General features: G+C 38.6%; 1 protein-coding gene across 1 annotated transcript in view; it reads left to right on the top strand.

Annotated features, from left to right (window-relative positions):
• Positions 2,229 to 26,528, top strand: part of SMCO2 (single-pass membrane protein with coiled-coil domains 2) — a 29,830-nt gene continuing 5,530 nt past the window's right edge. The window contains exons 1-8 of the mRNA XM_021091236.1: positions 2,229 to 2,356; positions 3,540 to 3,654; positions 11,352 to 11,488; positions 12,500 to 12,649; positions 17,480 to 17,570; positions 21,577 to 21,633; positions 23,941 to 23,997; positions 25,337 to 25,512. Coding sequence (XP_020946895.1) covers positions 2,229 to 2,356; positions 3,540 to 3,654; positions 11,352 to 11,488; positions 12,500 to 12,649; positions 17,480 to 17,570; positions 21,577 to 21,633; positions 23,941 to 23,997; positions 25,337 to 25,512 — 911 coding nt within the window. The remainder of the gene's footprint in view (positions 2,357 to 3,539; positions 3,655 to 11,351; positions 11,489 to 12,499; positions 12,650 to 17,479; positions 17,571 to 21,576; positions 21,634 to 23,940; positions 23,998 to 25,336; positions 25,513 to 26,528) is intronic.

Genomic DNA, 26,528 nt, shown 5'->3' with positions numbered 1-26,528 from the left:
AAAATGTGAAATCATACCTTCCCCACTGTTGTGGGAACTGAATAAGAAAATAGAGGAGTTCCTTTTGTGGTTTAGCAGGAACAAATTTGACTAGTAGCCAAGAGGATGTGGGTTCAATCCCTGGCTTCACTCAGTGGGTTAAGGATCCAACGTTGCCATGAGCTGTGGTGTAGGTCGAAAATGTGGCTTGGATCCTGCATTGCTGTGACTGTGGTGTAGGCCGGCCCCTGCAGCTCCGATTTGACCTCTAGCCTGGAACTTTCATATGCCACAGGTGCAGCCCTAAAAAGCAAAAAAAAAAAAAAAAAAAAGAATGAACAAACGAATGAAGGGAAGGAAGGAAAAGAAAGAAATATGTGAGAAGCACTGTGTGATCTATTTGAACTTGCACAAACATAAGCCATCACTAGGACGCTAATTGTTATTTGAAATGTGAGAAAAGGGAGAATTGGTGTAGGTACAAATTGAGAGAAACAGATTTTCCTTTACCTCATCTTTGGGATGTCAAAGAGTTACTGCAATAAGGAAATCGTATTATTTGTACAGTATTCTAATTTTTGAACAGGAAAAACACAAAACTAGGCAGATCTCAGTGGCTATTCATCTTTCAGAGCTTGCCTTGGTCATGTTTACCACCTTCAGGAAACACAAATCTGTCCTGATGGAAGCTGTGAAGAGATAGAGCAGGTCACTGTGTCCTTCCTGAGAAAAGAGCAAAGATTTATTCTTCATTGCTGCACTCAAGATTCTAGCCTTCTCCTGTTTCTTCGCCTTTACAAGGGTCCCCTTTTCACCACATCCACTGTGGATCCCACACAAGTCAAGAACAAAGCTCGATTCTGCCACAGAGTGATAGGCCAGGCCCTAGTTGCCCAGATGGTTCCTCTGGTTCCCAGGGCCTCTCTCCCGCTTCCCTCTGTTTCTAATCGCAGCCATAAATCACTCTTCCAGGAAAATCCCTGCTGTCACTTCCCTTCCCATCAGTCTACAGTCCCCTATTGTCCCTCAGGGATTCTGGCCCTCAGGGTCCTGGGGGCCCAGCCACCCTCCAGTGACAATTAACTACAGACACTCTTTTTAAATACACAGAGGAGATGGTTCCTTCCTGTTTGGGGCTGAGTACAACACTTCTGATCTCTGCTAATTACTAGGACTTAAGTAACTTCCCATAGACCCTTTTTTTTTTCCATTGAAGTCTTGTTGATTTACAATGCGTTAATTTCTGCTGTATAGTAAAGTTTTATATATATATAAACACACACACACACATATATATATACACACATATGTATACACACACACACATATATATATACACACACACACATATATATATATACACACACACACATTCTTTTTAAAAATACTCTTTTCCATTATGGTTCATCATAGGATGTTGAGTGTAGTTCTCTGTGCTATACAGTAAGATCTTGCTGATTATCCCCTCCATGTATTATAGTTTACATCTGCTAATCCCAGCCTCCCACTCCATCCCTTCGTCGATGCCCTTCCCCTTGGCAACCACAAGTCTGTTCTCTAGGTCTGTGAGTCTGTTTCTGTTTCATAGATAGGTTCATTTGGGCCATATTTTAGATTCCACCTATAAGTGATATCATATATTTGCCTTTGTCTTTCTGACTTAACTTCACTCAGTATGAGAATCTCTAGTTGCATTCATGCTGTTGCAAATGGCATTGTTTTGTTCATTTTAGAGCTGAGTAGTATTCCATTGTATATATGTACCACATCTTCTTTAGCATGGATCCTTTCCTGCAGCTTTTCATATGAACTTCCTAGAATCTGGTTCACCCTTTTCTACTTTCTTTCTTATTTCCTTCACTATTATTTTTCTCACTACTTAAATATTCTTAACAATTCAGTTCTCTGCTCTCCAACTAACACTTGCCTATTAGGCTGGAGTGAAGGTTCCTGTTCTCATACACAGCTGCCAGTGGTTGGTTGAATCTTTCAGAAAGTCATTTGGGAATATTTTTCTAAATCCTTAAAAATCTGTATATCATATTCCCAGGAGTTCCACTTCTAGGGATGTATTCTAAGTAAGTAGTAGAGATACACTGAAAATTCCTAAACAGGGATATCCATTACTGTATTGTTTATAATAATGAAAATTTAGAAATAAATTAAATGTCAACAACATGAAAAGAATAAAACAAAAATCAAATTTTCAAAGAGAAAGAAATATACCATTGCCCCTGCAGTGTTGAAGAATGGCTCTCACCAAGCTAACTGACAAGATGCCTGTGCAGATGAAGACAATTGGGAAGGAACAAGAGTTGATGGAGAAAAACAATAGCTTTCTCCAAAATACTGATGCAGCTGAAGGCACAATGCAGAAGTAAGTCAGGGCTGAGCACCATGGGATCTTGTCTGGAGACTTCCTCAGACCATAGGACACAAATGATGAGATTTCCAAGTTCAAGGTTGAGGTTGACAGTCTTCTCTACAATTCTTCCAATTTTGACCATAAATATTTACTGTGGTATGTCCTGTGAAACACTTATATCTGGTCATAAACTAGGCAGATATCAATTGAATAGGAATGGTCAAGATTCTAGTCTCAATTTGTGAAAAAAACGTTGATTGTTTTGTGCCTTCATTTTCTTCATCTGCTAAAGATGTAACTATTTAAAATGGTTTCTAGAGTAGAGGAAATACAAATATTCATATAAATATATACATGCATTTGTTTATACATGATAAAAGTGTATACTGATACGGGAGTTCCCGTCGTGGCGCAGTGGTTAATGAATCCGACTAGGAACCATGAGGTTGCGGGTTCAATCCCTTGCCTTGCTCAGCGGGTTAAGGATCGGGCGTTGCCGTGAGCTGTGGTGTAGGTCACAGACGCAGCTCGGATCCCGCATTGCTGTGGCTCTGGTGTAGGCCAGTGGCTACAGCTCCGATTTGACCCCTAGCCTGGGAACTTCCATATGCCGAGGGAGCGGCCCAAGAAATGGCCAAAAAAAGATCGAAAAAAAAAAAAGTGTATACTGATATGAACCAATGGTTGACAACCTTTTTAAATAGGAGGAACTTTTTTAAACTAAAAGATTTTCCAGAAGACCGCATATGTCAAAAAAGCTACTATGATGTCAAAAGCTACTATGACGTTAAATCACTTATAATGTATCAGTAGCATATACAGTAGGAAACTATCAGCCTATAGAAATGTATATAGGAATTCCCATTGTGGCTCAGTGGGTTAGGAACCTGACATAGTGTCTATGAGGATGCAGGTTCAATCCTTGGCCTCGCTCAATGGATTAATGACCCAGTGTTGCCGCAAACTGCAATGCAGGTCATAGATGCAGCTTGGATCCCGCATTGCTGTGGCCGTGGCGTAGACCTGCACCTGCAGCTCCAATGCAATCCCTAATTGCAGGTGCAACCATAAAAAGAAAAAAATGTGTATAGATTCCAGGACCACTCTCTATGCAGGGTAGGCCTCCGTCACAAATATATCATGATTCACTTAAAAGTATATGTAACAGCATCTCTCTCAATTGTGTGACCTACAGTTTGCTAAGGGAATTTACCAAAATGGACCGCATCTTGGACAGATCAGATGATGAGGACATTTTCTCTGAAAACCCTCCAACTGACTTCCTTCATGATTTGGAAACTGAAAAATGGGTAAGGGACAGACTTAAATGCCACAGTAGGTAAAGAGAGGAACTTCATATCTCAAAGTGGTAAGGATATATTACCACTCCTCATAATCAGTGCTAGATGTTCAGAGCGTGAAATCAGGGAGGAAACATCCTCTCCTCCAAAGGCTGCTGTTGTTGCATGAGAGACTTGTCTTCTAATGCGAAGACTTTTGCATTATGTTATTTTTGTCCTTGGGGTTTGTGAAACAACTGGGATATTTTCCACCTCAGAGCAAATTACTATATGTAGAACTGCCCCCAGATTGCAGATTGTCTTCTAAGAGAATATATCAGAGAGAGCCATTTACTCTTTTTTTATGGAAGTGTAGCTGAGTTACAATATTATATTAGTTTCAGGTGTACTGCGTAGTGATTCAGCATTTTACAGATTTTACACCGTTAAAAATTATTATAATGGCTATAATTTCCTGTGCTATACAATATAGCCTTGTTCCTTATCATTTTATTCATGGTAGTTAGTGTCGCTTAATCCCATACCCCTAATTTGTGCTTCCCCTCCTCTCTCTCCCCTTTGGTTTAACCACTAGTTTGTTTTCTGTATCTGTGAGCCTACTTCAGTTGAGTTATATTTAATTTTTCTTTTTTAGATTACACATATGTGATACCACACAGTATTTGTCTGTCTTTGTCTTATTTTTCTCACTAAGCATAATATTCACTAGGTCCATCCACGTTGCTGCAAATGACAGAATTTCATTTTTTTTATGGTTGAGTAATATTCCATTGTATATATACAACGAATTCTTTATCCATTCATTTGTTGATGGACATTTTAAGTGGATTCCATATCTTGGCTTTGAAAGTAGAACTGGGGTACATTCGTCTTTTCAAATTACTGTTTTTGGTTTTTCCAGATATAAATCCATGATTATATGGTAACTCTATTTTTAGCTTTTTGAGGAACTTCCATACTATTTTCCATAGTTGCTGCACCAATTTACATTCCCACCAACAGTGTAAAAGTGTTCCCTTTCCTCCACATCCTCACCAACATTTGCTATTTGCAGATTTTTCAATGTTAGCCATTTTAACAGGTGTAAGACAATACTTCGTTGTAGTTTTGACTTGCATTTCTCTAACAATTAGTGATAGTGAGCATCCTTTCATGTGCCTGTTAGCCATCTGTAATGTCTTCTTTGGGAAAATATCTATTCATGTCTTCTGCCTATGTTTTGATTGAGTCACTTGGTTTTTTTTTTTTTTTTTTTGAGTTGTATGGGCTGCTTTATATATTTTGGATATTAACCCCTTGTTGGTCATATCATTTGTTAATATTTTCTCCCACTCAGTAGGTTGTCTTTTCATTTTGTTGATAGTTTCCTTTGTTATACAAAAGCTTTTAAGTTTAATTATGTCCCACTTGTTTATTTTGCTTTTATTTCCTTTGCTTTATGAGACAAATTCGAAAAATACTGCTATGATTTATTTCAAAGAAAGTCGTACCTGTGTTATCTTCTAAGAATATTATGGTGTCTGGTCTTACATTTAGGTCTTTTGTCCATTTGAGTTTATTTTTGTATATGGTGTTAGAGAATGTTATACTTTAATTCTTTTTCTTGTAGCTGTCCAGTTTTCCCAGTACCCGTTGTTGAGAAGACTGGCTTTTCTCCATTGTATATCTTACCTCCTTTGTCATAGATTAATTGACCATAGGTTTGTGGATTTATTTCTCCCTCTCTATTCTGTTCCATTGATCTATGTGTTTGTTTTGTGCCAGTACCATGCCATTCTTTTTTTCTTTTTTTTTTAATTGAAGCATAGTTGATGTACACATCATATTAATTTCTGGTGTGCCACACAGTCATTGTTATTTAAATAATATGAAATATATGTTTTCTTTTTCATATTGTTTTCCATTATGGTTTGTTATAGAATATTGAATGTAATTCCCTGTAATATACAATTATGTCCTTATTGTTTATCTCTTTTATATATAGTAGTTTGTATCTGCTAATCCCAGACTTCTAATTTATCCCTCCCCCACCACGTTTCTCCTTTGGTAATCATAACTTTGTTTTCCACATCTATGGGTCTGTATCTGTTTTGTCATTAAGTTCGTTTGAATCATTTTATTTTATTTTATTTTTGCCTTTTTTTTTGTCTTTTCTAGGGCCACACCTACGACATATGGAGTTTCCCAGGCTAGGGGTCTAATCAGAGTTGTAGCTGCCAGCCTATGCTACAGCCATAGCAACGCCAGATCCAAGCCGGGTCTGCAACCTACACCACAGCTCATGGCAACGCCGGATCCTTAACCCACTGAGCAAGGTCAGGGATTGAACTTGCGTCCTCCTGGTTCCTAGTTGGATTCGTTAACCACTAAACCACGACAGGAAATCCTGAATCATATTTTAGATTCTACACATAAGTGATATCATATGACATTTGTCTTCCTTTGTCTGGCTTACTTTACTTAGTGTGATTATCTTTAGTCCATCCATGTTGCTGTAAATGGCATTATTTCATTATTTTTTTATGGCTGAGTAAATATGGCATTATTTCATTATTTTTTTATGGCTGTGAAATATATATATATATATATATATATATATATATATATATACCACATCTGCTTTATCCATTCATCTGCCAATGGACATTTTGGTTGCTTCTATATCTTGGCTATTGTAAATAATGCTGCTATGAACATTGGGGTTCACGTACCTTTTCAAAATATGTTCTTCTCTGGATATATACCCAGGAGTATGTTTGCTAGATTATATGTTAACTTTATTTTGATTTATATTTCTTCTGCCCATTTTTTGATTGCTATGATTTATGTCAGAGAATGTTTTGCCTATGTTCTCTTCTAGGAGTTTTATGGTGTTATGGCATATATTTAAGTCTTTAGGGCATTTTGAGTTTATTTTTGTGTATGATGTGAGGGACCAGTATCATGCTGTTTTGATTACTGTAGCTTGTGGGATAATCTAAAGTCTGGGAGGGTGATACTTCCAGCTTTGTTCTTTTTTCTTTCTTCTTTTTAGGGCCACACCCACAGCATATGGAATTTCCCAGGCTAGGGGTCAAATCAGAGAGGTAGCTGCCAGCCTACACCATAGCCACAGCAATGTGGAATCTGAGCTGCATCTGCGACAGACACCACAGCCCATGGCAATGCCAGATCCTTAACCCACTGAGCGAGGTCAGGGGATTGAACCTGCGTCCTCATGGATACTAGTCAGGTTTGTTACCACTGAGCTATAATTGGAACTCCCAGCTTTGTTCATTTTTCTCAAGATTGTTTTGTCTATTCATTGTTCTTTTGTGGCTCTATAAATTTTAGGATCATTTGTTCTAGTTTGGTGAAAAATGTCATGGGTATTTTGATAGAGATTGCATTAAATCTGTGGATTGCTCTAGAGAATATGGCCATTTTATCAATATTAATTCTTCTAATCTAAGAACATGGGATATCTTTCCATTTCCTTTGAATCTTCTTTAATTTTTTTTCAATGTTTTATAGATTTCAGAGTATAGATATTTCACCTCCTTGGTTAAGTTTATTCCTAGATATTTTGCTCTTTTTGGTACAATTTTAAATGGGATTTTTTAAATTAAAGTAATTCTTCAAGAATTTGCAGTCATCCTTGCATGGGGCCATACTAATCTCTGTATTGTTCCAATTTTAGTATATGTGCTGCTGAAGAAAGCAGTCATTTACTGTTAATTCAGTCTGAACCTCTCTCAGTCTTGCAATTCAGTCACCCAACTGAAATGGAATGGAGAAATTTGAACAAAATACCTGAGAGTGTCCTATGAAGAGTTTATGCTTTCATTTAGTTCAAAGCAAATGAATGGCCAAGACCCCTTTTGTTATTGATGAGCAAATCTCTCCATAGAGTCCCCAGGCCATTGGCTACAGAGGAAGGCATGGGGGAGGAGAGGGTTTTTTTGTTCTGGCATGTGAAAGTTCCTGGACCAGGGATTGAACCCAACCCAAGAAGTGGTAAGGCTGGATCCTTAAGGCACTGAGCCACCAGGAACTCCAAGGAAAGTGGTTTTAACCAGTCTGAAAAGCATAGAGGAAGGGTAGTGAGTATTTCCTACTTCTAGCCTTATCCAGCCTTCAAAGGAAGCTCAGGTTTCATTTTTTTTTTTTTGTCTCCTTCTCTTTTGCATATATTTTGGGTTTAGGGATGGCTAAGTCCACAAACCCATAGAAAGAAAGGTCCCCACAGGCTGGACTTTACCTTCAAGAACTCTGTAGTAAGTAAAAAAGAAACCAAAGAAATAGAAGGGACAGAAGGCATGAAGGAATGGAGTTACAGGTGTAGAGAATAGTTAATAGAGATAGCATGACAGATAAATACCTGTTATGAGAAAAAGGAACAACAGAGACTGAATTAGAAGAGGAGTCGTAAGATGGGGAAAAAAAATAGGGACATTGAGGTGTGGAATCTGTGATCCTAGGGCACACATACTACATATGGTGTCATCTAATTTTTTGTGGGAGCTTCGTTCCTGAACTCCAGGGAAGGGATGCTACCATTAGTCCCACTTTGCCACAATACCTTCCCTGCACTCAGGGTTCAATGTGCCCTGCTGAATCCTTTAGTCAGTGATCATGATAGCATTACTTGATGGCCCAGGACAGAATAAGTCAAATTAGCTGATACTATTCACTCTCTAAGAGTTTATCAAATAGTCCACACTCTCAGGATATAAGGCCTTATTATAGACTATTTCTTATCAACTTCCAAGTCAGGGCATTAAAGTTTTACAAACTATTTTTTAAAAATTTATGATTGGGAGTTCCCATCGTGGCGCAGCAGAAATGAATCTGACTAGGAACCATGAGGTTGCGGGTTTGATCCCTGGCCTTGCTCAGTGGGTTAAGGATCCGGTATTGCTGTGAGCTGTGGTGTAGGTCGAAGATGAGGCTCAGATCCTGCGTTGCTGTGGCTGTGGTGTAGGCCGGCAGCTACAGCTCCAATTAGACCCCTAGCCTGGGAATCTCCACATGCCATGGGTGAAGCACTAAAAAAAAAAAAAAAAAAAGTTATGATTGTATTTCTTTATGTTTACTTCTATGGAAATTCCTATAATTACATAAAATAAATCTCATGCAGTCACATAGTTAACAAATAATCATTAATAAATTTGGCTCTGCTGACGAAAGGACACATGATTTCTTGAGAAGGACATCTTTTTCTCTTATTCTCTGAAAGCAAAACAAGAAGTCTAGTTTACATAAACTTATACTCATCTTGTATAAAAGAAGATCATAAGATTGAATGGACAGGTTCAGAAAATGGACAAAGAGTTAACAGAAGTTAAAAAACATCAACTGTCTAGAGTTCCCTTTGTGGTGCAGTGCTTAACGTATCCAACTAGGAGCTATGAGGTTGCAGGTTCGATCCCTGGCCTTGCTCAATTGGTTAAGGATCCAGTGTTGCCGTGAGCTGTGGTGTAGGTTGAAGACACGGCTCAGATCCCATGTTGCTGTGGCTCTGGCGGAGGCCGGTGGCTACGGCTCCGAATAGACCCATAGCCTGGGAACCTCCATATGCCAAGGGAGCAGTCCCAGAATAGGCAAAAAGACAAAAAGACCAAAAAATAAAAAAAAAAATCAACTGTCAATTTCATTTACAAAATAGACTCTTTAGCCAGACTCTCAAAGCTGCGATGATCTAACCATCAAAACCCCCTAAAGTATTTAGAAATGAATATTTTGCTCCGGTTTCACATTTCTGATCCCTGGCATTGCTATCTATCTATCTATCTATCTATCTATCTATCTATCTATCTATCTATCTATCTATAGTGTTGATTTTGGATGCCAGGTCAGTGAACAGACTTTCCTTTTTCCTGCTTTTGTTTGCATCTCTCGGAAGCAGCATGTATTTGCCCATTTCTGAAGACTGTTCTAAAACCACTTATGGAGCGCCCAGTGTGTGCTAGGATACCCGTATATGAAATTCTTTCCCGTCAGCAAGCTCACACTAGGAGAAACTCAGACAGGAACATTTCTGTATCTGATAAAACCTGTCCTAGAAGTAGCAGATGTGTTATGAGGTACACGGGAGCGCTGTACCGGGAGAAAACTGGGAGTACGACAAGTAAGTTTTGAAGGATGAACTGGATGGAAGAAAAGCATTTCAGAAAGAAGGAACAGCACATGCAAAGACAAAGGTGCCAAAAAGAAGCTGTTGTGAGAGAGGAAGTGTGCCGGCAAAGGCACGGCAGGTAAGCAGGCAGGCAGGACACTGAGGCAGGAATAGCACAGGAGGCAGACAGGAAGCCAGGACACCAATAGGAGCTGAGAGCTGACAAGGACCGGAAGTTGGGCTCTGAGTAGGATGCATGAGCAGGCATGCCAGGTGGGTGGGGAAAGAGACACTGATTTAAAAGATAAATACTCAAAAGTTCCCTTCGTGTCTCAGCGGTTAACGAACCTGACTAGGATCCATGAGGATTCAGGTTGGATCCCTGGCCTTGCTCAGTGGGTTAAGGATCTGGCATTGCTATGGACTGTGATATAGGTTGCAGACACTGCTTGGATCCTATGTTGCCATGGCTGTGGCATGGGCTGGCAGCTACAGCATTCCAACCCCTAGCCTGGAACTTCCCTATGCCACAGGTACAGCCCTAAAAAAAAAAAAAAAAAAAAGTACAAAAATAAATAAAAAGATAAGTATTCAAATGATCCATCAATGCCACTCCCGGGCATCTATCTGGAGAAAACCATAATTCGAAAAATACATGCACCCCAGTGTTTATTGCCGTACTAGTTATAAAAGCCAAGACGTGGAAGCAACTTAAATGTCCATTGGCAGAGGACTGGATAAAGATGTGGCAGGCACATATATACAATGGAATATTAGCCATAAAAAGAATGAAATAATGCCATTTGCAGCAACATGGATGGACCTAGAGATTATCATACTAAGTGAAGTTAGTCAGTGAAAAATTAACATCCTATGATATTGCTTACATGTGGAATCTAAAAAAGGGTACAAATGCAGAACAGAAACAGACACACAGACTTTGAAAACAAACTTATGGTTACTAAAGGGGACAGGTGGGGGGTTGGGAGGGATGGACTGGGGGTTGAGACTGGCACATGCACACTGAGGTGTACGGAATGACTGGCTAACAGGGACCTGCTGTATAGCACAGGGAACTCTACCCAATATTCTGGGATAATCTATATAGTGAAAGAATCTGAAAGAGAATGGATGTGCATACAGTATGTAACTGAATCACTTTGTTGTAGAGCAGAAATGATCACAACATTGTAAATCAGCTATACGTAAATAAAACTTGAAAAATGAAAAAAAAAGATAGGTATTAGTAGAGACAACGTGAGTAATGAAGAGAGAAAAGAATGTCTCCCACAAAAATTTAAGGATTTCTTCCAGTTTTCTAGCAGAGGCATTTTGATGGATAGGGAGACTGCATGCAAACATAGGGAACTTGGACAAGGCAGAGGGGAAATATGATGAGTTCCATTTTTCCTTTCTGAGTTTGAGCTGCCCAGGAAACATTCAGGGGAGACATATGAGCTTTTCCTAGGGTTGCACATAAATGAAAAGTAATACCCTTAGACTGTGCATTGCATGCAAGTACACTTTTAGCCTGTTCTCTTCAAAACACACACATTTCTCTTGTGATAACCTTTTCATTGTGCTTTGCTTCCTGCATAATCTTTATCAGGATATGTTGGAGCTGGAGGCTGAGAGTGACCACAACCCACAGAGTGAACCGGATGAGCAAGAAAAAGATCACATTCCCCATGAAGATCCCCAAGCGTCCACTTCTTTGCAGTTTTCAGAGAAGAACATCCCTCAACTGTAAGCCTTGGCACTCGCCAGAGGGAATATTTAATAATGTTCTGTAGAAGGGGAAAAAGAAACATAGCAGAGAACTTAGGGAAAGCCTAGAAGATTGAAAATCCACATATGTCTTGAGCCGTAAAGCACTGATGTACATGAGTAACCACCTACCTCTTCCCGAAGGAAGGCAGAAGGTGGCCAATTCTAGGGAAAGAGGCAGAGGTCTCTCTGCAAACTTTTCTTTGGAGCCTGGAATTAATACATATTTCATCACACTGAGATAATTTTCTAGAGATGAAAATTATTATAATTATTATTAAAAATGTATTTTTAAATCCTTATGGACCCTTTCCCTATTTTATGCTTCTTTTCCCCCACCAAGATTCAACCACCATCCTGAATTCAACACTTAACATTCATTCCAAGCAGGGAAATTAAAAATATGTCTGGAAGTTCCTGTTGCGACTCAGCAGGTTAAGAACCCAACAGTATCCCTGAGGATGTGGGTCCAATTCCTGGCCCCATTCAGTGGGTTAAGGATCCAGTATTGCCGTGAGCTGTGGTGTCGTTTGTAGACACAGCTTGGATCTGGTGTTGCTGTGGCTGTGGCGTAGGCCAGCAGCTGTAGCTCCGATTTGACCCCTAGCCTGGGAACTGCCATATGCTGTACCTGTAGCCCTAAATATAGATAGATAGATAGATAGATAGATAGATAGATAGATAGATAGATAGATAGATAGACACACACACATACACCGATATATACAGATATTTATGCGTGTGTGTATTTTTTAACTGAACATAAAGTAGACTTTATTTTCTCCAGCCTTATAAAGATGCCCTTATGTTGAAATGGATATTATATACATGTCCAAACTTCTTTCTTGAGGCCTAAGTGCCTACCTGGCACATTTTGGTGGCAGGAAATGAATAAACAGACCAATATGCCATCCAAAGAAAGAGGGTTCAGGCTTCGTGAGATGTTTCCCATTTTCTACCTTAAAACTGATCATGATAATGTTTCTGCAGGAGTCAGGAGAATGTATTCTTCCAGCTAAACCACTGGAATACACAGATGGGTCTACAAGTGAAAGAACTTGGAGCTGATCACATAGGCTGGATGGAGAAAATTAAAAATATTATACAAAAAGTAAATCTAACAGAAAACACAGTGAAGAGGTAATTGTAGGGTGTTGGGGTTTGTCAGAAAATAGTAAAGTTTCATAACTTTAGAAACCTAAAAAATTCAGGCTTAAGGTGGTAAAGTCTTTAGGGTAAGAAGTATAAGGCCTTAGGATTGAAAGTCAATGTTATAAAATCTCAAAGCCTAGATCAAAGTCATCTTCATCTTTCCTCTCTCTTCTCTCAAGAGAAGGACTTCTCTCAGAGGCTCTCTCCTTGAAGCCACATTAATAGTTATTAATAGGTGGAGTTCTCCTTGTGGATCAGTGGATTAGGAACCCAATATAGTGTCTGTGAGGATGAGGGTTCTATCCCTGGCCTTGCCCAGTGGGTTAAGGATCAGGCACTGCCTCAAGCTTTGGCACTGGTTACAGATGTGGCTTGGATATGGCTTTGTTGTGGCTGTGGCATAGGCAGGCATCTTAGGCTCCAAATAGACCCCTAGCCCAGGTACTTCCATATGCCACAGGTGCATCCATAGAAAGAAAACAAAGTTATCAAAAGGAGGTCTTCAGGTTCCCAATATTCAGGTTTCCAATGATCCTTGAGTTTTAGCCAGTATTATCCAAAGGGATCCAACCAATATGACATGAAAAAACAGTTAAAGTTTATTTGTTAATGCACATATGAATTCTTTAACTATTAAGGTATATTTGTAATGCATATATGTTTCAAGATGAAACAGAAATTATGATAAAGTTATATATCCAGCCACTGGTATAAAGAGAATGGACTTTGGAGTCAGAGGGACCCAAGTTTGAATCCTGACATTGACGTTTCTTGGAAAGAGGTTAATCAACCTTTTTTAAGCTGTGACTTTCCTCGTCTAGAAAAAGGGACTAATGACAGCCACCTCATTGGTTTATTGTGAATATTAAATAAAATACCAAAATACATACGATGTCTGGTATGTAATTAACAAGGAATAAATGCAAGCTATTATTAGAAGTAAATTCCTCTGGCCTTCTAGACATTCCTACCACATTCCAAGCTCTTTGCCACTCTGGGGCTACTCTTCTGAACATTTCTTTACCTTTCAGAAAACATCTTCTTTACATTCAGTTAAACATCACCATAACTTTCAGCTAAACATCTCTTTACATAGTCCTTCTCCTGACTGTCCTCTTCAAAATGGCCTTTTTTTTTTTTTTTCATCCAGAGCATTAATAATATTTGGATTTTAAAGAATTCTGTGTTTCAAAGTCCCCTGGTATCCTAGTGGGTTAAGGATCCAGCATTGACACCACTGTGGCTCTGGTCACTGCTGTGGCTCAGGTTCGATCCCTGTCCAGAAACTTCCTCATGGGGTGGGTGTGGCCAAAAAAAAAAAAAGATCTGTGTTTTTATCAATTCAACTTCTATACATTAAACTTTCCATTTTCAAAAAAAAGGTATAATTTACATACAGTAAAATTATGCTTTTTTATTGTACAGTTCTGCTAGTTTTAAAGAATGTGTATTGTTGCGTAGCCACTCCCGTGAAAATAAAGAACACTTTCATCACGCCTCAAATCCCTCGTGTCCTTTGGTAGTTAGCACCTTTCCCCAGGCCCGGCTGCTAGTGACCACTCATCTGTTCTCTCTCTACACTTCTGCCTTTTCTAGAATGACACCTAGGTAGACTCACGCAGCATGCAGTCTTTTGTATCTACTTTCCCTTAGTACAATGCACTTGAGATACATCCATGTTGCATGCATCAGTAGTGTGTCCCTTTTTGTTACTGGATAGTATTTCATCATATAAGTATACCACAGTTTATCCATTCACTAATTGAGGCACATTTATTGTTTTTGTTTTTGTTTTTTTTAGGGCCAGACCTGTAGCATATGGAGGTTCCCAGGCTAGGGTTTGAATCAGAGCTACAGCTGCCAGTCTACGCCACAGCCACCACAACTCAGGATCTGAGCTGCATCTGCGAGCTACACCACAGTTCATGGCAAGGCCAGATCCTTAACCTACAGAGGGAGGCCAGGGATCGATCCCACGTCCTCATGGATGCTAGTCAGGTTCGTTAACCTCTGAGCCATGACCAGAACTCCTCATTTAGAATTTTTAGCAATCATAAAGCGACTGCAAACATTCACATACAGGTTTTTGTATAAACACACATTATATTTTCCTTGGAGAAATAATCAGAGGTTGGAACACTGGGTCATATATTAAGTATATGCTTACATTTATTTTAAAAACATCCAAACTGTTTGAAAATAACTATGATATTTTATATGATGACTACTTTCTTGCTGTTTCCTCATGTGATGGAGAGACTTTTAGTCTCTCTTCTTATAAAATACTAATCCCTTTATGGGGACTCCTCTCTCATGACTTGACTAAACCTAAGTACCTACCTAAAATCCTACCTCTCAATACAGTATCATTGGGAGTTAGGGTTTCAATATATGAATTTTGAGGAGACAAAAACATGCAACCCATGATAGGGAGGCCTCAAAGTTCCTTTTCTTTTTTTCTTTTTTCTTTTTTTTGCATATGTATATCCCAAGATTTCTTTCTTTCTCTCTCTCTTTTCACATATATATATATCCAGTTGTTTCAGTGGCATTTATTGAAATGAGTTTTACTTTCTCTGTGGAATTACCTTGCATCACTGTTGAAAATCAATAGACCATACATGTGTGAATCTACCTCTGGATTCCTTATTCTCCTCCAATAATCTGTATGTTTATATTCTCAGTAATACCACACTGCATTGTTTACTATAGCTTTATGTTAAGGCTTGAAATCAGGAAGTGAGCATTATTCAGTCTTGTTCTATTTTTTAAAAATTGTTTTGGCTATTTGGATTTTTTTCTTTTCCAACAGATTTTTTGCATCAGCCTGTCAATCTTTCTGTGATTTTGACTGGCATTACCATTAATCTCTAGATTTGGGAGGAATTAATATTTTTAACAATATCAACTCTTCCAGTTCATGAGTACAGTATTTCTATTTTGGTCTTACATCAGTGTTGTAGTGTTCAGTGAACAGATATTTCACACTTTGTTTGACTTATGCCTAAGTATCTCATGGTTTTGTTGCTATTATAAATGTTAATTAAAATTTTTCGATTCCTTGTTAATTACTAGCATGTAGAAATACAGTTGATTTTTGTGTATTGACCTTGTGTTGTGACCTTGCTAAACTTATTTATCTATTTATTTATTTATTTGGTCTTTTTAGGGCTTCACTTGTGGCATATGGAGGTTCCCAGGCTAAGGGTTGAATTGGAGCTCTTGCTGCTGGACTATGCCACAGCAACTCCAGATCCAAGTCATGTCTGCAACCTACAACACAGCTAATGGCAATGCTGGATCCTTAACCCACTGAGGGAGGCCTGGGATCAAACCTGCATCCTCATGTATACTAGTCAGATTCATTTCCACTGAGCCATTATGGGAACTCCTAAACTCATTTATTAGTTCCAGTACTTTTCATAAGTTATTTTGGATTTACCACATAGATAATTATGTCATCTGCAAATAGAAACAGCTCTCCATCTTCCTTTCCAATCTCTATTCCTTTTACTTCTTTTTGATGACTTGTTATATTGGCTAGAACTTCTTGTATGATGTTAAGTAGGAGAAGAGACAGGAGAGAGCAGACAAACTGTGTTCTCAATCTTACAGGAAAAGCAATAAGTGTTATGTTAGGTTTTTTCGTTTGAGTGTTTTTAAAGACACTCTTTCTCAGATTGAGAAAGTTTCTTCTATTCTTAGTTTATGGAGCTATTTTTAAAGTCAGGAATGATACTGAATTAATTGTTTCAATAGTTTTTGCTGCATCTATGAATAATCATGTTTTTTGTTGTTTATAATTCTCTTGATAAGGTAAAATATATAATTCTCTTGATAAGGTGAAATATAATGACTGATTTTTGAATGCCGAACAAGCCTTGAATTCCTAGAACAGATCTCACTTGGTTATAATATATCATCTTTTTTTTTTTTATGTTGTTGAATTCAGCTTACTGAAATGGGATTTTTAAATGTTTGGGTTTTTGGGTTTTTTTTTTTTTCTCTTTTTATGGCTGTGCCTGTGGCATATGGAAGTTCCCAGGCTAGGAGTCGAATCAGAGCTGCAGCTGCAGGTCTACACCACAGCCACAGCCACACTGGATCCGAGCTGCATCTGTGACCTATGCCACAGCTTGTGGCAACACTGGATCCTTAACCCACTGAGTGAGTCCAGGGATCGGACCCACGTCTTCGTGGACATTATGTTGGGTTCTTAACCTTCTGAGCCACAATGCGAACTCTGGATTTTTACATGTATGTTAATGACAGATATTGACCTGTGTTTTTCTTTCTTGTAATGTCTAGATTTAGTATCAGAATAATGCTTGCCTCATAGAAAAAAAAAAAACTGGGATTTTTCCCATCTTTTTTATTTTCTGGATGAGTTTGCGTAAAACTGGCATAATTTCTTTCTTAAATGTTTGGTGCACTTCACCAATGAAGCCATATTGCATGGAGATGTCATTGTGGTTAAGATTTTTAGGAGTTCCCATCGTGGCACAGCAGAAACAAATCCAACTAGGAAACATGAGGTTGCGGGTTCAATCCCTGGCCTCGCTCAGTGGGTTAAGGATCCAATGTTGCTGTGAGCTGTAGTGTAGGTTGCAGACATGACTTGGATCTGGCATTGCTATGGCTGTGGCCAGAAGCTGTAGCTGGAAGCTGTAGCTCCGATTAAACCTGTAACCTGGGAACCTCCACACTCTCTGAATTAGTATGATAATTTTGCTAAGGTTCCATTTTTGAAAGATCAAAAAAGATTGTTCATTGGGTATGTTTCCACAGGACTCAGTCCATCTCTTGGTCTGTTTGCAGCTTATTAAGTGAGGTGATGTCCCTGGAAGGCCAAATTGAAAACCTGGGATCACATCAGGACCTTGACCCTGAGGAGGGGGTAAACATGGAGGTAAGCTGAAGGCTTGGAAAAGGCAATCTGAGTTGTGGGGACTCTGCCACCTCTTCCATCTCTTCTACTGTTTAATAGATCATAACAAGAATTAAAACCCATCTTCCATCACGAGGAACAGAGCTCTCTGGTGGTCAGTTCTGAGCACAGTTTGCCTGAGTACCACCACTTCTATTCTCTAACACACAAAAAGGCTAGACTTGTCTACCTAGAAACTCAGTCATATTTGGTGGGTTTACATCTCGATACCGTTTTAAGATTAATGACTAGTACCATGAGGGAAAACTTCTCTCAATATTTATATCCCAGCATCTAACAATACAGAGAAGACATGCAGGAAATAGGTGTTTGTGAAGAAGTGCATCCTTGGAATATAAGAGATATGTTTGTGTTTGTCTTTGATGGCTTCATGAAGAGTTCTTGTGTTGATTTTGACCATCTCCAAAGTCTTCCTCTTGTCTTGTCTCCTTGCATTTCTTAAAGACTCTTTTCTGCAAAAAGTTTAATTTTCCCTTTTTAATAGAGGTTTAAAGGACTTCCTTTGTGGCTCAGCAATAACAAACCTGACTAGTATCCATGAGGATGTGGGTTTGATCCCTGGCCTTGCTCAGTGGGTTAAGGATCTGGTATTGCCGTGAGCTGCAGTGTAGGTCACAGATGTGGCTCAGATCTGGCATTGCTATGGCTGTGGTGTAGGTTAGCGGCTATAGCTCCGATTCAACCCCTAGCGTGGGAACTTCCCCATGCCACAGGTGTGGCTTTAAAAAGACAATCAATCAATTAAAAAGATTTAATATTCCCTTTTTAAATGTTAAGAAAGTAGTGTCCAACTTTGGACAAGAATTAAGACTTCAGAGTCCTGGCTGATAGTTTTTCTTCTCTACTAAACTTCAGACATTTGAAGAAAAGTCTCTAAAAATGGAAAGAATCTGTACCTAACTACCTCTTTTTGTTGAAATTGTCAGCCTCTACTTTAGATTAGTAGATTTTGAAAGAAGTAAAAAAGAAAAATGCCTCTTTTATTATAGGAAGGTAATATTTTTTAAACCCTCCCCATATTAAAAACCATCTTCTGATCAGTACAAATTTATCACCAAGGAAAAAATTACCTTTAACTATGGTTTAGTCCAACATTTTGGAGGAGCAGCCTCATTTTGTGCTCGTTGAAAAGTCAAGAGTTTTTCCACTGTCTTGGGCTTTGGAAATTGCACACTGTGAAGAAAGGCAAGAGGACAAAAGCTAAGAAATATTCTGTCTTAAAAATTTTCTTCCAAAAGTCAGCTATATTAAAGGAATGTGAATTTCAACAGGAGGTAGGATAGGGAGGAATGAATATCAAAAGAGTGAAAAGAGAAAAATAGAAGAGCACAAAGACAAATGGAAGTGAAATTTTAAAAACAAACCAACAAGGGCTTGGAATAATATGAAATATGAAGGCATCACAAATATGTATAAGGAGTTCCCATTGTGGCACAGCAGAAATGAATCCGACTAGGAAGCATGAGGTTGCACATTTGATCCCTGGCCTTGCTCAGTGTGTTAAGGGTCTGGCGTTGCTGTGAGCTATGGTGTAGGTCGCAGATGTGGCTTGGATCTGGAGCTGCTGTGGCTGTGGCTGTAGCCGGTAGCTGTAGCTCTGAATAGACCCCTAGCCTGGAAATCTATGCCATGAATGTGGCCCTAAAAAGCAAAAGCAAAAGCAAAAAAAAAAAAAAAAATGTGCAAAGATTATCTATCCTTGAAATACACAACTTTGTATACACTCCCCTGAAAAAAGGGACAGACCTGAAAACTAGACATAGCCCAAATATTCACCAGCTTGTAAGTGAATAAACTGTGGTATGTGCTACCTGATGAAATACTACTCAATGATAAAAAGAAATTGACTTCTTTTTTTTTGTTTTTTAGCAGCCGCACCCATGGCATATGGAAGTTCCCAGGCGAGGGTTTGAATGAGAGCTGCAGCTGCTGGCCGACACCACAGCCACAGCAACTCCAGATCTGAGCCATGTCTTCAACCTACACCTCAGCTCAGGGCAACACCAGATCCTTAACCCACTGAGTGAGGCCAGGGATCAAACCCATATCCTCCTGGAGACTATGTCAGGTTCTTAACCCACTGAGCCACAACAGGAACTCCAAGAATGGACTTCTTAATAATCCAACAATATAAATGAATCTCAAATGCATTATACTAAGTGAAAGAAGCCTGACTCAGAATATCACATCTGACGAAGGCAAAAACCATAGGAACAAAAAAACAGTTTAGTGGTTGCTGGAGTCCAGTGGTAAAAGGGAAGCAGGGATTGACAAAGAGACACAAAGAAATTGTGAATGTGATGGAAATATTCCATATCTTACGGTGGCGATTACACAACAGTGACAGTATGCTCTTTGTCAAAATTCATAGCACCGTACACTTTTAAAAGGTGAGTTTTAATCTAAGTAAACCATATCTCAATGAATGTGACTTAAAAATTGACACAAGTTCTGTCCTCCACGAGACTAAAAGGAGATGGGAAGGACTGCATAAAAACAAACACGATCATATAATAAACAAGAAACTTTAAATCTGATTGTTGCAGAAGCAAAGTCAGTAGGAATGGCTGCAGGTTTACTCTGGTGGAGGGAAAAGTGAAGACTGTTAGAAATAAATATAGTGTGGGAAAGAGTGGGAAAATTAAAGGGGAAGTAAGTTAATAAAGTTAAAGTAATATTACATGTACTGGCTCATTTATTTCTCATGAGGAAACGGAATGACTCAGAAAGGCATGAAAGGGAGAGGAGGGGAAAAGTGGTGAAAATATTTAATCACACACACACACACACACACTCGCCAGAAATAAATTTAAGAGAACTTTCAGTTGAGAAAAGGACTTTGAAGTGGCTTTTGGGTGTTGCTTGCTACTGAACTCCCAAGCTTTCTGAAATCTCCATTCAAGCATAACTTTCATTCTAAGACTGATTCCTATCTCAATTATCTTTGGTACAATCCTCTCTGATAAGTACTGTGCAAAGATATTTAATATATAAACTAGGGCAGCATTTAAAATGTGATTATTATATCACAGCTCCTTTCCATATAATTAAATCACACAATTCAGGGGTTGGTGATGTATGAACTTGGTAAACAAAGGGTGTAGACTGTACATCCCCTATAAGCAGTTTGAGGGTGAACACTCTTGTTTCTTGTATCCACCCAGCACAATGCTTAGCTCCACGGTCACTTCCATAGGATGTAACCAGTGAAATCTTGTTGATTTGGTTTAAAGTTGATTTTTGGAGTTCATGTCCTAGAGCAGCAGAAAGGAATCCGACTAGGAATCATGAGGTTTTGGGTTCGATCCCTGGCCTCACTCAGTGGGTTAAGGGGCCGGTGTTGCCGTGAGCTGTGGTGTAGGTCAAAGACGCGGCTTGGATGGCTTGGATCTGGCATTGCTGTGGCTCAGATATAGACCGGCAGCTGTAGCTCGGATTAGACCCCTAGCCTGGGAACCTCCATATGCCGTGGGTGCAGCCCTAAAAAGCAAAAAATAAAAAATTTTAAAAAAGTGAAAAACAAAGTTGATTTTGGAGATCAGCACCACAAACAATATGCCAAAAAAATCAGTTTCTATTAAATCTCAAACTATTTGATCATTTGCTTTGTTTCTTTCTCTTTTTTCTTTTCTTTTTTTTTTGGGGGGGGTATTTTTGTCTTTTTTTTTTAGGGCCGCACCCATGACACATGGAGGTTCCCAGGATAGGGGTAGAGTTTGAGCTATAGCCACGGGCCCACACCACAGCACAGCAGTGTGGGATCCGAGCCGCGTCTGCAGCCTACACCACAGCTCACGGCAACGCGTGATCCTCAACCCACTGAGCAAGGTTAGGGATCGAACCTGCGTCCTCATGGATGCTAGTCGAGTTCGCTAACCTCTGAGCCACGACAGGAACTCCCATTTGCTTTGTTTCAATTTCACACATCATTCATTACAACTTTTGTCCTGTGTCCTTTTGTTTAAAGGAGAAGATCATGGAAATTAAAAGGCAGTTAGGAGAAATGGATAACAAATTTGTCCAGGTAATGATAAAATGACTTTATAATTAAGTTCTTCAAAGAAATCTCTGATATAGAGAATTTTAGGGAATGGAATCCAAAATCCAATGAGACTCAGAATTTTAGACCTGGAAGGGAACTTAGTGTTATTTAGTCTCTGCTCTCATTTTCAGAAAAGTGTAACTCAGAAACATGAAGTGACTTGTCCATTTTTTCACATGAAAAGACCTTGTTCTCCCATTAAATTCTTTTTTTTCCTTCTGGAAATGCATTGTGGCTCATCAGGTTAAGAATCCGACTGGTATCCATGACGATGCGGGTTCAATCTCTGCCCGGCCTCACTCTGTGGGTTAAGGATCCCATGTTGCCACAAGCTATGACATACATCACACCTGTAGCTGTGGTATAAGCTGACTGCTCTGATTCAGTCCAAGGCCTGGCAACTTCCATATACTATGGGTGTTGTAAAAAGAAAAAAAATTATCTCTTTCTATACTTAAAAAATTTTTTTTCTAATAAAAGTAATGCAGGCTTATTTTGATAATTAAAACATTATAGAACTATTTCATATAAAAAAAGAAAAATAATCCCACTCTTTCAAAAACACAGTAAACATTTTAGATATTTATATTCTAAAATTTCAGCTGTGCCTGCGTCATATGTGCCTGGGCCAGGGATTGAATCAGAGGTGCAGCTGCAACATATGCCACAGATGCAGCAATGCCAGATTCTTAACCCACTGTGCCACAGCAGGAATTCCCATGTTGTTATTTTAATGGGATTATAGTATATATACTGTTTTAGAACTTGCCTTTTTCACTTAGCATTTTTTCTTCAACAAGTTTCTATGCCACTAGATGCCATTTTATTTTTTCACTGTTTACATAGTGCAGGATTTGATTTTAGAATATATTAAATTTGTTTTGTTGGATATTTAGGGCTTTATACCAATGTTTACCATTACAAACTGTGCCTCAGAAATCCATATGTTTTCTTGCTTTTGCAAGCACTTCTTTAAGAATCAGTTTCTATAAATGACATCTATAGAAACCATCTTTCTTAAATCCCTGAACACTGTTTTTTCTGCTATAGCTCTGTTTTTCAAGGTGTCCTGCAAGTCCATTATGGACGGATTAATTTAAAACCATTAAAAGTATTATTTACTCCTGATATATGTACAACTGGCACTCACATCTTAGAAGGGGATGGTTTGCTTTCATCCCATGTCTTGATCTTACTGATAGAAACCAACCGAAACCATCTATAATCTCTACCTGACATCCTAAAGGAGGCAGGGAAGGAAAAGAGGAACCAGACAGTTTTTGTGGACAGCTCTTTTGCTAAACCATAAGGCCTGGAGAGTCAAACTAACATAATGAATACTTATATTTTTTTATTGAAGCAGAGTTGATTTACAATGTCGTGTTATTATCAGATGTACAGCAAAGTCATTCAATTTTATATATACATAAGTTATATATAAAAGATCCATATAAATCTTTTTTCTTTTCAGATTTTTTTCCTTATAGGTTATTACAAAATATTGAGAATAGTTCCCTATGCTATATACTAGGTCTTTTGTTGGCTATTTATTTTATTTATAGTAGTATGTATATGTTAATCTCAATTCCTAATTTACCTCTCTCCCTTTGCCACTTCAGTAACCACAAATTTGTTTTCATTGTCTGTGGGTCTATTTCTGTTTTCCACGTAAGTTCATTTATATCTTTTTTTTTTTTTTTTAGTTTCTACATATAGGTGATATCATGTGATCTTTGTCTTTTTCTATCTGACTTACTTCACTTAGTATGATAATCTCTAGGTTCAACCAAGTTGCTGCAAATGGCATTATTTCATTCTTTATGGCTGAGTAATATTCCATTGTATATATGTACCACATCCTCTTTATCCAATCATCTGTCAATGGACAAAGAAGACTTACATTTATAGATTAAAAATTTTTAAATATTTAGAAGACATACAGGCTTTTTTCCTCAGAAATATATTGTTTCTACAACTAATGTCCTGGCGGAAATTTCGGGAGAAAGGAGAGAGTAATGAATATAGAAAAAGATGACTTATAATCAGCTGCTATTGTGTAAATTTATATTTCTAAAATATTAAAAGTAATTTATTAATCTTTTGGTTATATCTCCTGAGATATCTCATGATTGCACTGTGAATTTGTTCTAAGAGGAAAGATTTGACTGAATAAAAGTAAGTTTCAACGTAGCCTTTTTATGACTAAGTGGTATCTGAATGAGTATGGTTTATTGTATAAACCAGAAAATATAACTCCTATTTTACCCAAAATTGTGGGTGTCTTTTCAGGCTGATGCTTGCAATGAAGCTCATGAATTAAAGGAGAAACTCATTGCAAGAATAGAGGTAAGATTTCAGAGTTGCACAATTTCAAATGATGATAAAATAGCATGATTTAAATCTAAATACAAAGGTAATTCTTTCCCTAGAAGTTGAGCTCATACCACTTACTGGTCTCTTTCTAGCCTTTTCACCGCTTCTCCCCCTCCTGACCTCCTGCTTTGGGCTGACAGAACAGCTCACAGGTGTGGTGTACTTCCAAGCTCTCATACCTCTTAGCTGCTTCTACAGCTCCTCCAGTCAGAGTTTGTACTCCATGTCTACATATTATCCACTCTTCAAGGCTCAGCTCAAATATCACCCTGTCTTCCAGACCTCCCCTAATCTCCCCTAGCCAGAAAAATGACTCCATTTCTGAACTCCTCCAACAAGATTTTATACATTGAGGTAACTGTGAATGGGTGAATGAAACAATGAATAAGTGAATGAACCTATCACCTGTTCAGAGATACCTAATCATCCCACCTACCTAGAGTAGATGTCCCACCACCAAACCTCAGCTACTATGTCTCATCACCTTATTTACTCTTGCTTTAGTGTGTATTTTAATTTATAGTACCTAATGTATATATGTGTTTAGTTGTTTATTGCTTGTCACCCAATCCCTATAAATGCACATGTAATTCCTTGTCTATTTTGTTAAAAAATAAAAACACATGTGCCTTCAATAAAATTTGAAAAAGAAAATAGGAGTTCCCCTTGTGGCTCAGTGGGTTAAGAACCCAACCCATGTCCATAAGGATGAGCGTTTGATCCCTGGCCTCACACAGTGGGTTCCAGTGTTGCTGCAGGCTGTGGTATGGTTCACAGATGTGGCTTGGATCTAGAGTTGCTGTGGCTGTGGCATAGGCCAGCAGCTGCAGCTCTGATTCGACCCCTAGCCTGGGAACTTCCATATGCAAGTGTGGCCCTAAAAGGAAAAAAATAAGTATATAAAAACACATGTGCGATAGAATGCCCATTCCTTGTCTAGTTTGTTAACTGCTATATCCTAGAAGAGTGCCTGGGAGGAATCACTCAATAATGTTTTGCATGGATGAGCAAATTGAATAGGTGAATTCAATAAAAAGATAACTAATCTTTCTACTTGAATAATCCAATAGTTAAAGATTAGCACGTGGGTCTTGTTTAATTTTCTACTATAGTGTGACCTCACTCTGTAAATGTGTAAGTCTCTTTCCTTAGGTGAGTATGCACCTACCGTGACCTCCTCACGTGCCTTACATGTGATTTGCAAGGTGAGCCCCTGAAATGTTCCAGGAGAAAGGCATTCTGCATCATCTCCAATGATAAGGACAAACATGTAGAATCATTTTGTTTTTAAATGATTGCTCTCCCCCCCCAGAACTTTTGCAAGGGCATGACTCTTCTAAATACAAAGCTAGGGATATACCAGATGCAAGGAGAGAAGACAGACTCTCAGAGTCCTGAAGAAATGGGCAGTGAAGAAAGGGAGCCCCTGCTTCCTCAGGCTCCAATACCCGCCCTAGTGCAGAACTCTCCTCCCCGCATTACAATGTGGTAAGTGAGGGATGGGGCCTTGGGGGCTGGAAAAAGGCCAAAAAATGGATAAGCTATCATAAGATTGAATTTCGTCAATGGCTAACTAAAAAGTTCTTTTCTCTTTTTATGTATGTATTAATTTATTTTCTTTGTTTTTAGGGCCCCACCCATGGCATATGCAAGTTCCCTGGCTAGGGGTCAAATCAGAGCTACAACTGCTGGCCTACACCACAGCCATAGCAACATGGGATCCAAGCTATGTCTATGAACTAAACCACAGCTCACAGCAACTCCTGATCCCTAACCCACTGAGTGAGGCCAGGGATGGAACCTGCATCCTCATGGATACTAGTTGGGTTCTTAACCTTCTGAACCACAATGAGAACTCCATTTTATCTTTTTCAATTAAATATTTATTGTTGTTTTTTAAATATTTATTGTCATAATATTTTTCTCATTATTTTAAATAGGTCTGTTGCATTGGATACGTAGATACTGTATCTACGATACTATATATACATAAATCTTAGATAACTTGTTCTAGATAACTGTCTATACATAAATCTTAAAGCTCTGATGCAGCCACCTCCATGAAAGAACATACCTGCTGAGCAGATCTGAAAACTTTTATTTTCTGGACAGGATCCCTCTCCCTTGTTTGGTATTGAAGTCATACATACTGGCAAATTCTAACTCTTTGGATTGCTTTCTGGAGATACCACACCATCATATATACCCTGAGTAGTACTCTGCACTAAGAAAGCTTTTTTGGTTCTTTAATCCCAATCACCAACCCAAGTAGAATCTCCAGTTCCTTCTTTTGTGTGTACACAGTGTACCTGGCACATAATCCTGACATAGCACCCACAGTATATTCTTGCAATTAAATAGTTTCCAATCTGTCTTCTCTTAATACTCCATAGGCTACTTGAAGATTTGGGGACATGAAATGTAAAATATATTCATCATGGTCAACAAATATTAAATTAATAAATGAGAAGTGATGGCAAGGAAAATGCTGGAGTAAAGACCCC

This window comes from Sus scrofa, chromosome 5 (genome assembly GCF_000003025.6).
Source record: "Sus scrofa isolate TJ Tabasco breed Duroc chromosome 5, Sscrofa11.1, whole genome shotgun sequence".
NCBI classification, from domain to species: Eukaryota; Metazoa; Chordata; class Mammalia; order Artiodactyla; family Suidae; genus Sus; species Sus scrofa.
The sequence above is the reverse complement of the archived record's forward strand: the minus strand, read 5'-3'. Positions and strand labels throughout refer to the sequence as shown.